This window comes from Oncorhynchus keta, chromosome 10 (genome assembly GCF_023373465.1).
Source record: "Oncorhynchus keta strain PuntledgeMale-10-30-2019 chromosome 10, Oket_V2, whole genome shotgun sequence".
Classification (NCBI taxonomy): domain Eukaryota; kingdom Metazoa; phylum Chordata; class Actinopteri; order Salmoniformes; family Salmonidae; genus Oncorhynchus; species Oncorhynchus keta.
The window spans coordinates 11,672,428-11,685,986 of NC_068430.1; the positions used below are offsets into that span (position 1 = coordinate 11,672,428).

At 42.2% G+C, this 13,559-nt stretch overlaps 1 protein-coding gene across 1 annotated transcript; it reads right to left on the bottom strand.

The window, feature by feature from the left end:
• Nucleotides 1–310: 310 nt before the first annotated feature.
• On the bottom strand, nt 311–12,617 carry LOC118374412 (adenosine receptor A1-like). Its single transcript, XM_035760824.2, has 3 exons — nt 11,505–12,617; nt 3,171–3,465; nt 311–1,487 (listed from the first exon to the last, which is right to left on the bottom strand). The coding sequence occupies exons 1-3, from the start codon at nt 11,843–11,845 to the stop codon at nt 1,104–1,106; spliced, it is 1,020 nt and encodes a 339-aa protein (XP_035616717.1). The 5' UTR covers nt 11,846–12,617; the 3' UTR covers nt 311–1,103.
• Between the last annotated feature and the right edge of the window lie 942 nt (nt 12,618–13,559).

Sequence of the window (13,559 nt, forward strand, 5' to 3'; positions counted from 1 at the left end):
CACACACACACACACACACACACACACACACACACACACACACACACACACACACACACACACACACACACACACACACACACACACACACACACACACACACAGACACATGAAGGTACCCATAAGCAATCATTTTAGATGAAAAAACACAACTGTGAAAAATTGGTGGATATCGCATTTTTGGAAATGAATTCTTAATTTCAAAACAACCCTCTCTTTGTCCTTCTGTCCAGAGCTGTATATGTATATAAAGTAGGCCTATATGGCTCGGCTTCTGACCCACAGTGCCCTGTGGTGTGTAAGGTTATGGAATATAACATTTCAGTATCGGAGGAATGAGCTTTTTCTCTTCCTTATACAGAATGAGAGAGAGATTTAGCTTTGCGATCATGTGAGGTTGTCCGTATAGAAAGGCCATGTGTTTTTAGTTCAGTTCAAAGTTCACAGATGGAGAAGCCCTGCCCTCCAACCATCTGACACTGATACTGTAGTCATAGGGTGCACTACTTTTGACCAGAGACTATGTGGGTCATGTTTAAAAGTAGCGCAGTGTTCATTATGTGCTACTAACGAACACTTAGTGATTGAGTTCAAAAAGTTATTATCGGTACCTTCTGGAAGCCCTTTGGCCCATATGACATGATTGTTCCCTAAGCCAATAGGAGATGGTTAGTCATTGTTAGTAGTTCCGCCATTCCTTTTAATTCGGAATCCTAATCACCATGGTGACCTGATGATGCTATTGTTCTGTTTAGTTGCATTGTCTTACGTCAGGTCAGATAATGTCATATAGGAGTGACGACATTCTGCTGCATTCGAGAATGAAGAGAGATCAGACAACCAATGGTGTCAGAACCTAGTCACCGGTGGATAGTTCAGCCAATCCAGTCCACCTTGTGTGAGGTAACATTTCAACACTCAGTCTGTAACATTCCTTTCAAGAACACCCTCACTGTGTGGGGTCAAACTGAGGTTAGGGTCCCTCCCGTCACCTCCACATCTTTCTCTAACCAGCAGGCAAATCAACATAGAAACCGTTCTCATGTACATCCGTCTGAACTAATAATCCAGTGTCTTCACATCCCGACCTCTTCATCACCAGATCAGACGTCATCGTCGTCATCATTCGCCCTCAGCCTCCTCTCCACTCCACTCTGGCCCCTCTGACTTCCTCTCTGGGGCAGCTTGCCCACCGGGTCCCTACACAGCACATACTGCTCCCAGATCTTACGGAACGCATTCCGGAATTTCTTGATGCGGAATGCGTAGACGATTGGGTTGACGGCAGAGTTGCCGTGCGTGAGCAGGATGGCGATGTAGATAAGGAATATGGGCTTTTTACAGTCCGGACAGAACAGCGTGATACAGTTGAGGATGTGTAGAGGAAGCCAGCTGATGGCAAACAGGAAGAGGACCAGGGCCAGGGACTTGGCTAGTTTAAGTTCCTTCCCATAGTAACGGCTTGGGTCCGTGTGGCTCGCCGTCACCTGGGATAGGATCGAGAAGAGGAAGGCGATTTAGACTTCAGATTCAGAGGTTGGTCTTTCGGAAAACCTTAGAGCATTATACATTTCTGTAATGCATTCTTACAAGTTAACCAATGTTATCTCTGGTAAAAACTAAGTTATTCTATTCCATTGTATTGTATTCTAAGTGTGTTTCATTTGCACAGCAGTGTGTCCTGGGTGGAGTGAGTTGCCACTTGATTTAAAAACCTGTAATTTCAGCCGACAATCAGCACCTCTGCTCAATAATGTCTGTCTATGCTGTCAGCCCTGAGGGGGATAACCTGTTCTGTTACCTTTCTGGTGTGTGCCACAGGACTGCCGATTTCTACATCAAATGTAAACTCCTCCACTTCCTTCCACCTCCCTCTACCTGCCTCCTCCTTCCTCCCTCCATCAACTCCCTCTAACTCACTCCACCACCCTCTAATGCCCTCCACCTCCCTCTACCTCCCTCTAATGCCCTCCACCTCCCTCTACCTCCCTCTAATGCCCTTCACCTCCCTCTACCTCCCTCTAATGCCCTCCACCTCCCTCTACCTCCCTCCACCTCCCTCTAATGCCCTTCACCTCCCTCTACCTCCCTCTAATGCCCTTCACCTCCCTCCACCTCCCTCTAATGCCCTTCACCTCCCTCTACCTCCCTCCATCTCCCTCTAATGCCCTCCACCTCCCTTTAATGCCCTCCACCTCCTTCTACCTCCCTCCCTCTACCTCCCTCCAAGTCCCTCCACCTCCCTCTAATGCCCTCCACCTCCTTCTACCTCCCTCTACCTCCCTCCACCTCCCTCTAATGCCCTTCACCTCCCTCCACCTCCCTCTAATGCCCTCCACCTCCCTCCACCTCCCTCTACCTCCCTCCATCTCCCTTTAATGCCCTCCACCTCCTTCTACCTCCCTCCCTCTACCTCCCTCCAAGTCCCTCCACCTCCCTCTAATGCCCTCCACCTCCTTCTACCTCCCTCCACCTCCCTCCCTCCCTCCACCTCCCTCTAATGTCCTCCACCTCCCTCTAATGCCCTTCACCTCCTTCTACCTCCCTCTACCTCCCTCCACCTCCCTCTAATGCCCTCCACCTCCTTCTACCTCCCTCCACCTCCCTCCAAGTCCCTCCACCTCCCTCTAATGTCCCCCACCTCCTTCTACCTCCCTCCACCTCCCTCTACCTCCCTCCACCTCCCTCTAATGCCCTCCACCTCCCTCTAATGCCCTCCACCTCCTTCTATCTCCCTCCACCTCCGTCTTCCTCCCTCTACCTCCCTTTACCTCCCTCTACCTCCCTCCACCTCCCTCCAAGTCCCTCCACCTCCCTATAATGCCCGTACCTCCTTCTACCTCTCTGCTATGCTTATCAAACACACTCAGTTCATTCTGTCCTATTCATCTGACTCTAGTCTAGTCTAGACAAGTGACCTTCATAGTGACCTTCATCCTGGTCCCAGGTCTGTTTGTGCTGTCTTTTCAACTCCTTTAGTTAATGCCATGTGACAATGACCCTAGGAGTTGTCAAGATCGAACAAACAGATCTGGGACCAGGCTATGCTCCTTGTCAAGCTGCCAGTGGATCATCTGATTCTATAGCCTGGTTAAACCAATGAACCAACCACATAAACTAATGAGCGTCATCTTTAACAAGGCTATTTATTGTAGATTGTAGACAGTCACCTTCTTGTTGAGCTGTCGGTGTATCATGTAAAAGATCTCAGCATAGATGAGCAGCATGAGGATGAGGGGCGGCAGCACCCAGCCGAAGAAGTTGAAGTAAACCATGTAGTCCATGCTGATGACGGTCTCAAACTGACACGTCACTAAGAGGTCAGGGGTCACCAGGGATCCGTTGTCACGGAGACGCTGCAGGTTGTTCCAGCCCAGCATGGGCGTCAAGCCGACCACGATGGCAACCATCCAACACACCACTACCGCTGTACCCGCGCGCCGCGGAGTCACCACGCGCTTGTAGCTATGGAGACAGGAGACAAAAAATGGGTGAGGTGTTAGTGTATACTGACCGAGCTGTACCTCTTTTAGTTCCCATTACATCATTTTCTTGTTCCCATTTACATGATATTTTAGTTCCCATTTACATGATATTTTAGTTCCCATTTACATGATATTTTAGTTCCCATTTACATGATATTTTAGTTCCCATTTACATTATATTTTAGTTCCCATTTACATGATATTTTAGTTCCCATTTACATGATATTTTAGTTCCCATTTACATTATATTTTAGTTCCCATTTACATGATATTTTAGTTCCCATTTACATGATATTTTAGTTCCCATTACATGACATTTTAGTTCCCATTTACATGATATTTTAGTTCCCATTTACATGATATTTTAGTTCCCATTTACATGATATTTTAGATCCAGCTTGGATTTTGGCGTCACTCCTATCAAATCGCATTAAGATCATACGTTATCGACAGAAACAACTTAAACTGTTGCATCTCCTTGTGTTGTCCTCCGGTGGCTAGCTAGCTAAAATGGACAATTTCCTAAATTAGCCATGGATGTGCTTGTGCTTTTTGCATGGATGTGCTTGTGCTACTTGTGCTTTTTGCATGGATGTGCTTGTGCTACTTGTGCTTTTTGCATGGATGTGCTTGTGCTACTTGTGCTTTTTGCATGGATGTGCTTGTGCTTTTTGCATGGATGTGCTTGTGCTACTTGTGCTTTTTGCATGGATGTGCTTGTGCTACTTGTGCTTTTTGCATGGATGTGCTTGTGCTTTTTGCATGGATGTGCTTGTGCTACTTGTGCTTTTGCATGGATGTGCTTGTGCTACTTGTGCTTTTTGCATGGATGTGCTTGTGCTTTTTGCATGGATGTGCTTGTGCTTTTTGCATGGATGTGCTTGTGCTTTTTGCATGGATGTGCTTGTGCTACTTGTGCTTTTTGCATGGATGTGCTTGTGCTTTTTGCATGGATGTGCTTGTGCTACTTGTGCTTTTTGATCCACGCCCCGCTGCTGGATATGAGAGTATATCCAACAAGCTCCAAATCTTGGCTGACTGACTAATGTTCCGAGAAAAGAATCACTGCGATTGGCTTGTGTCCACCGTGTTCTGCAATCCACGGTACAGTATGTCGGTACCTCACTAGACTGTCTACAACTCCGTCAAACTTCTGAATTACATCCAAGTTTATGATTCAAATCTGGGATTCTTTCCTCCTTTTGAAGGTCATCGCTGAGTCATGATACAAGAGGAATGAACTGATGTGCTCTGCTCACACACCAGAGCAGAGGAAGCATTGCTGTTAGACATATATATCTTTGGTTAGTGTGAGTTTGCTGAAGGAGTTGCTTCTCTGAGGTGTGAAAGTACAACACACACACACCCTCAGACAACAAGTAAATAATCTCAAGACAAACCTACATATACCCACACATCTTTAACACACACTCACAGAAACACATACTCATTTGCTGTCTCTTTGCCAACCCTACTGACTCTCTCTACACATTCTCTCCCCTTCCAATCTCTTTCCCTCTCTCTGTCTCTGTCTCTTTCTCTCTCACACATTCTCTCTCTCTCTCTCTCTCTCTCTCTCTCTGTCTCTTTCTCTCTCACACATTCTCTCTCTCTCTCTCTCTCTCTCTCTCTCTCTCTCTCTCTCTCTCTCTCTCTCTCTCTCTCTCTCTCTCTCTCTCTCTCTCTCTCTCTCTCTCTCTCTCTCTCTCTCTCTCTCTCTCTCTCTCTCTCACGCACACACATTCTCTCTCGCTCCCTCTCTCTCGCTCTCTCACACACACACACACATTCTCTCTCGCTCTTTCTCTCACACACACAGACACACATTCTCTCTCGCTCCCTCTCTCTCGCTCTCTCTCTCACACACACTCTCTCCTCTCCCTCTCTCTCTCTTTCACACATATGCTCTCTCTCTCACACATTCTCCCTCTCTCACACATACTCTCTCTCACGTACACTCTCCCTCCCTCTCGCTTTTTCTTTCTCTCTCTCTCTCTCTCTCACACACACACACACACACACACACACACACACACACACACACACACACACACACACACACACACACACACACACACACACACACACACACACACACACACACACACACACACACACACACAGTGGGTGGTGTGATGCATCCACTTCTGAGGATAAATGGTCTCTCACAGGAAGCTGGAAGGAGAACCCACTGAGTAATCTGCCACAGGGCTGGCAGGATATAAAACACTCGCTGCCACTCAATGTCACACACACACAGGCGCAAACATAGACACATACGCAAGCGCACACACATACAGTATGTGCGTATTCACACGCACACACACACCAGTCTCATAATGTCACTGAGGACACACACACACACATTCACAGACCATCAATCTCCTAAGAAGCAGTCGGTCAATGAGTGCTTAGGCTATCTTCCTTAAGTGCGTATAAATGATACAGTAGAGGTTGCTTTTGGAATAGCTCTTCAATAATTCCTTTCATTGATCTGTACGTTTAATGTTTCCCTGTGCATTCATATGCAGGGAAACGTTTCTGGCAACCTTTGTTGACTAAATGGTCCCTTTCACTATCAACTACTCTAATAAATGAGGAGTGGCCCAAATGGCACCCTATTCCCCATTATAATTGACTACTTTTGACCAGGACCCATAAGGAATAGGATGTCATTTGGGATGCATCCTATGTTAAATTCAGAGTCCGTGGCAGCCTGAGACATGACATGTTCAGATCAGCCAACCAACCACAATAATCACATTGATCATTTGTGCGTTCAATGGCAAAGGAACTGTAGCTTCCTTTTACAAACATGTTGTTTTGTTGTTGTTGTAAAGGATCTCAAATGCAGCCAGGTTATTGGTGATGTTATAAAAGATCATCTGTACTGACTATATAACAATATACTGATGTACTTGCCTGATCTATAATGCATCCCACTCAGCACAAACGTCTGTTCAACGTCTAGTTTTGATTTACATTTGGTTGAGTTGTCAACTAACGTGAATTCAACGTGAAATCAACAACACATGTCACTGGATTTAGGTTCAAATGTATATGAAATGCCCTTACGTTGATACCTTTTTTCAAATCCAATCATTTCCCCACATTGATTCAACATTCACATAGATGTTTTGGTTTGAAATGACGTGGAAACAACGTTGATTTAACCATTTTTTTTGCCCAGTGGGGATGAATGGGTAACTTATACCAATGTTTCTGGCACGAGACAGTTCGTTAAGTATTCTCGAGTGAACAAGAATGCCAGTGTGTGTGGTATGTTTTTTCTATATCATATCTCTATCATATCTTTATCATATCTCTATCATATCTATCATTTATCTATCATTTCTCTATCATATCTCTATCATATTTATATCATATCGCTATCATATCTATCATTTTTCTATCATATTTCTATAATATCTCTATCATATCTCTATAACATATGTATCATATCACTATCATATCTATCATTTTTCACGCACTATCATATCTATCATATTTCTATAATATCTCTATCATATCTCTATCATAAATATATCATATCAATAATTTTTCTATAATATCTCTATCATTTCTCTATCATCTCTATCATATTTATATCATATCTATCATTTTTCTATCATATTTCTATCATATCTCTATCATATCTATATCACATATGTATCATATCACTATCATATCTATCATTTTTCTATCATTTCTCTATCATATCTCTATCATATCTCTATCATATATATATCATATCACTATCATATCTCTATCATTTCTCTATCACATCTATCATTTGTCTATCATATCTCTATCATATCTCTATCATATATGTATCATATCACTATCATATCTATCATTTTTCTATCATATCTCTATCATATCTCTATCATATATATATCATATCTCTATCATATCTATCATTTTTCTAACATATCTCTATCATATATATATCATATCACTATCATATCTCTATCATATATATATCACATATGTATCATATCACTATCACATCTATCATTTTCTATAATATCTCTATCATATCACTATCATATTATCATATATATATCATATATGTATCATATCACTATCATATCTATCATTTTTCTATCATTTCTCTATCATATCTCTATCATATATATATCATATCACTATCACATCTATCATTTCTTTATTATATCTCTATAATATCTCTATAATTTCTCTATCATATCTCTAAACCTCTCATATTTCTCCAAACACATTGATTAACCTACCCTACAAGATGTGTAAATCTATATTTTCTGTGTATTTTCTTTCCTACTGGTTATTTGGTCATCACCCCTGCTACTGTCTGAGATGAATGCTCAGTGCTCTGTAAAAATGTAGCTTGTCAAAACAATCTTATGTTGATTGCAGCGTCTGATTTATTGCTCGTTCAAGTGAGCAAGACATTCCATTTAATCTCCCCCCGAACCTGGAAAACCAACTAAGAAAATAACTTCTCCACAAATTCTCCTCTATTGAATCTTCCTCAATATTCAGTCAAACTCAAATCAAATGATCTTGGCCAGGTCACAGTTGTAAATGAGAACTTGTTCTCAACTTGCCTACCTGGTTAAATAAAGGTGAAATAAAAAACCTTCTTAAACCTATCAAACTAAGCCACTGAGGCTATTGAGTTCTGAACATTCCGACTTGCTAACACCTACATGTAGCCTACGAGATAATTAAACATGGAACGTGTCGTGATAATTTAATGAATTTCTTATTTTGTCTGACTGTTACTTCTACACGTGTAAGCTATTGGACATGTGTGAGCAACCTGGACTCGGGTAGAAGTAACAATAGTACATGTACATCCGGGACACTCCAATTAGTATGATATGTTTGGTACAGTGCATTAGGATTGTATTCAGACCCCTTGACTTTTTCCACATTTTGTTACATTACAGCCTTATTCTAACATTGATTCAATCGGTTTTTTCCCCTCGTCAATCTACACACAATACCCCATAATGACATCACAATACCCCATAATGACATCACACTACCTTATAATGACATCCCAATACCCCATAATGACATGTCATGCAAATGTATTAAAGACAAAAAACTGAAATAATACATCTACATAAGTATTCAGACCCTTTATTCAGTACTTTGTTGAAGCACCTTTGGCAGCGATTACAGCCTCTAGTCTTCTTGGGTATGATGCTACAAGCTTGGCACATCTGTATTTGGGGGGTTTCTCCCATTCTTCTCTGTAGATCCGCTCAAGCTCTGTCAGGTTGGATGGGGAGTGTCGCTGCACAGCTATTTTCAGATCTCCCCAGAGATGTTAAATCGGGTTCAAGGCCGGGCTCTGGCTGGGCCAATCCTGCATTGTCTTGGTTGTGTGCTTAGGGTTGTTGTCCTGTTGGAAGGTGAACCTTCGCCCCAGTCTGAGCACCGTGGAGCAGGTTTTCATCAAGGATCTCTCTGTACTTTGCTCTGTTCATCTTTCCCTCGATGCTGACTAATCTCCCAGTCCCTGAAAAACATCTTCACAGCATGATGCTGCCACCACCCTGCTTCACCAAAGGGATGGAGCCACATTTCCTCCTGATGTGACACTTGGCATTCAGGCCAAAGAGTTTAATTTTGAGTTCATCAGACAAGATAATCTTGTTTCTCATGGTCTGAAAGTCTTTAGGTGCCTTTTGGAAAACTCCAAGCAGGCTGTCATGTGCCTTTTACTGAGCAATGGTCCATCTCTACCATAAAGGCCTAATTGGTGGAGTGCTGCAGAGATGGTTGTCCTTCTGGAAGGTTCTTCCATCTCCACAGACGAACTCTGGAGCTCTGCCAGAGTGACCATCACGTTCTTGGTCAGCTCGCTGGCCTTACTCTCCTGATTGGTCAGTTTGGTTGGGTGGCGAGCTTTAGAAAGAGACTTGGTGGTTCCAAACATCTTCCATTTTAGAATGATGTAGGTCACTGTGTTCTTGGGGACCTTAAATGCTGCAGACATTTTTTGGTACCCTTCCTCAGATCTGTGCCTCAACACAATCCTGTCTCAGAGCTCTTCTTGACAATTCCTTCGACCTCATGGCTTGGATTTTTGCTCTGACATGCACTGTCAACTGTGGGACCTTATATAGAACAGGTGTGTGCCTTTCCAAATCATGTCTACTCAATTGAATTTACCACAGGTGGACTGCAATCAAGTTGTATAAAAATATCTCAAGGATGATCACTGAAAACAGGATGGACCTGAGCACAATTTCGAGTCTGATAGCAAAGGGTCTAAATACTTATTTCTAAAAACAGTTTTCGCTTTGTCATTATGGGTTATTGTGATGTCATTATGGGGTATTGTGATGTCATTATGGGGTATTGTGATGTCATTATGGTGTATTGTGATGTCATTATGGGGTATTGTGATGTCATTATGGTGTATTGTGATGTCATTATGGGTTATTGTGATGTCATTATGGGGTATTGTGATGTCATTATGGGGTATTGTGATGTCATTATGGTGTATTGTGATGTCATTATGGTGTATTGTGATGTCATTATGGTGTATTGGGACATCATTATGGGGTATTGTGACGTCATGATGGGGTATTGTGACGTCATTATGGGGTATTGGGACATCATTATGGAGTATTGTGACGTCATTATGATGTCATTATGGTGTATTGTGATGTCATTATGTTATTGTGATGTCATTATGGGGTATTGTGATGTCATTATGGGGTATTGTGATGTCATTATGGTGTATTGTGATGTCATTATGGTGTATTGTGATGTCATTATGGGGTATTGTGATGTCATTATGGTGTATTGTGATGTCATTATGGTGTATTGTGATGTCATTATGGGTTATTGTGATGTCATTATGGTGTATTGTGATGTCATTATGGTGTATTGTGATGTCATTATGGGTTATTGTGATGTCATTATGGGGTATTGTGATGTCATTATGGGTTATTGTGTGTAGATTGATGAGAAAAACATTTATGTAATCCATTTAAGAATAAGGCTGTAATGTAACAACATGTGGAAAAGGGGAAGGGGTCTGAAAACTTTCCGAATGAACTGTATATATTTATTTGTGGATTATCCATTTCTTATGATGTGTTACGAATTTATATTATATTTTACAAATTTTAAAAACTATGATATGTTACGAATTCCAATTTATTGTGGCTAACGTTAGCTAGGTGGCTAGCGCTAGGCTATGGTTTAAGGTTATGGTTAAGGTTTGGATTAGGAGTTAGGATAAAGTGTTAAGGTTAGGGGAACGGTTAGCTAACATGCAAAATAGCTCAAAAGTAGTAAGTAGTTGCAAAGTTGCGAATTAGGAAAAATGCTAAAGTTTCCCGTGATGAGATTTGAACACGCAACCTTCAGGTTGCTAGACGTTCACGTCATATGCTTCCCCATTCACCCCAACTAACCACCCATAAGTAACCTTTTGTGTTGCGTAACCATACCAAATTTAACATACAGTATAATACTAATTTGAGTGTCCTGTATTTACGTTTACTATGTTGCGCCTAGTCTATGACTAGGTGGTCAACACATGGTAAGGTTTTAACTCTCTTTAGGAGAGCATACCTCAAAACTGGTGTGGAATTCAACAGCTATGAAATTCCCTCAAAGGCAAATAGATCAGGTATGCTACACACATCTCACCTTGACTATGATGAACATGGACTTGACCTCAACTGAGACTGGCTATGTATTGAACATAACAATGTCTGTATGGTCTGTCTGTGGGTGAAGTATCTCTGTGTTAGTATCTCTTTCAGAGAGCTGACTGTGCCTGTCTGGCAAAACTGCCAATAGGCTGTATTGTTTAAGCTATAATAAATAGCCTATTCAGGAAATCAAGCAACAAAATAGCAAAATAACAAAATATCTCAGATGCCATTGCCTACAAACAAACGAGACAGATGTTAAACCCGGTGACCTTGGAAAACGAAAGCTTTCAAACAGAGACAAAAAGAAAAGCACAATATAAAGGCTATCCCTTTTCTTTCTCTCATTTTTTACCTCATGGGTATTTTGACTCTCAGGTAACGGTCGATAGCGATGGCCAGCAGGGCGAGGATGGAACTCTGCGTGAGCACCAGCACGGTGCATGCGACCAGCAGGCAGCTGTAGAAGTGCGTTTTGAGCCCGATGCTGATGGTGATGGCCAACGGGATGACCAAAGCCCCCACCGCAATATCCGCCAAAGCCAGAGACACTATGAAACAGAAGGTGGTGTCCCGCAGAGAACGGTTTATCCGTACCGCCCAGACCACCATCACGTTCCCGATCACAGAGGACACGGCGATAATCACCTCCATCCCGATGTAGAGGGCTTGGGCAGGCGGCAGACCAGACGGCATCCTGTCGGTTGCCTGGCGGCCCGGTTGTCTGGTTCTGTTAGTACTTTAGAAAGACAGGATGGAGAAGTTCTAGTATTCCTTTATGGAATTCGGGGAGCCACTGGAACTCTTGTTTACGCATGGCGTTCTGTCTTATTCGATCCGTCCTAGGAGGATATTGCCCTAGATATCATTGCACTAAGGTTGTGCAGTCCTTTTGGAGACTGCTTTACTGAGCATAATATGGACTTTGTTTTGGACACATCATGCGTCCTGTGGTGTCAGTGAAAAGTCGGTTACCTTGGTGAACCACTCCCTAAAAATGAGGAAGAACAATTTGTCCAGTAAAAGTGTGATTGAGTCAAACTGGCGCCGGAGGTCCTTGTCCACAGTTTCCCAATTCAGCTCGCCTCACCACCAGTCGTCATCATTAGTCAGAGTAGAAAGTTGAAAAATAAAATATCTGAGGCTGGTGTCATCAACAGTTAAAGCTGTCAGGGAATGAAAATAATAACGGTAACGCATTTCCCGAACTATTAATCAGCTTAAATATGACCCATTCTCCTCTCATTCAATTGTGATTTTCAGCTTCTTTTCACATGCAAGCTTTCGCGTAAAATCCAGTCTTCTTTGCCAAAACGTTTGTTTGGTAGAATGGTTTTCAAAATAGGAAAAATAATCAAATGAACCGAACTGTCCCGAACTCATTGACGGTGCGCTCAGCTACAATACAATAGGCTATCTGGTTATTAGCAGCGAGTGTATTCTCTGCTCCGCTCTCTCTGCATACTACTTCATGTGAAGTCACATGCGCCGGCGGACCTCTGTGCTCACCAATCCGAATGGACAAAAGAGGGGGGTGGGTGTTGGTGCGGCTTGGTGCCGGCCATCTAGAGAGATGGAGAAAAATTTTAATTCGATCATGGCCTAGCATATGGTTTATTTACTGGATTGCCCTTGCAATTCATATTGTCAAGGTCATGGTAGTGTATAAGACCATTTGGTGTGATTGAGAAATGCTCCTTATTTTTATGCTAGAAGGCTATAAGAGGCGAAATATAATGGCACACAATGTTAATAAAGAATACGTAATAAAGGACATTGTCATTAGTTCCCCATACTGTTACAGTATGTCTCATGGGTTTCATAACCACATCTGTCTTTATAGAGGGCTTGGTTGTATAGCAACAAAACCAGCAACAAAACCTACGCATGCGCAACTATGGGGCAAGACAGACCGGGTTGGCTAAGATTGTTAACAGTATGTAATCTATATTTTATCTCCAAAATTGATTGAAAACATAAATACATTTACACAATGAGCACTTGTTGTCTATCAAATACATTGTTGCAGTTGTTGGTTATAGCATATTTTTAAAAACATATTAGCATTAATTAGAAATCAACCAAAACACCCCAAAACAAGATATAGTATCAAGAACAAGATTTAACTACATTAAACAAGTCACTTACCATTCCCTACATGGCAGTGTCTTGTCATTGTTGGTAGCTACCTGGCCATCCAGAATCATAACAACTCATGGACTTCTGCCCCTTTGAAGTTTGTGCATTGTTTTCGGGACTTTAACCCATCTACACTACATGAATTAAAGTATGTGGACAACTGCTCGTCGAACATCTCATTCCAAAACACAATGGGCATTAATATGGAGTTCGTCCCCCCTTTGCTACTATAACAGCCTCCACTCTTCTGGGAAGTCTTTCCACTAGATGT

Bases quoted from the DNA above. Each gene is read 5' to 3' on its own strand.
- LOC118374412 (XM_035760824.2), bottom strand. From the start codon at position 11,845: ATGCCGTCTGGTCTGCCGCCTGCCCAAGCCCTCTACATCGGGATGGAG. The intron at 3,466-11,504 runs GTAAAAAATGAG...CTGTCTCCATAG, and splicing joins AGAGTCAAAATACCCATGAG to CTACAAGCGCGTGGTGACTC. The intron at 1,488-3,170 runs GTGACTGTCTAC...ATCCTATCCCAG, and splicing joins ACCGACAGCTCAACAAGAAG to GTGACGGCGAGCCACACGGA.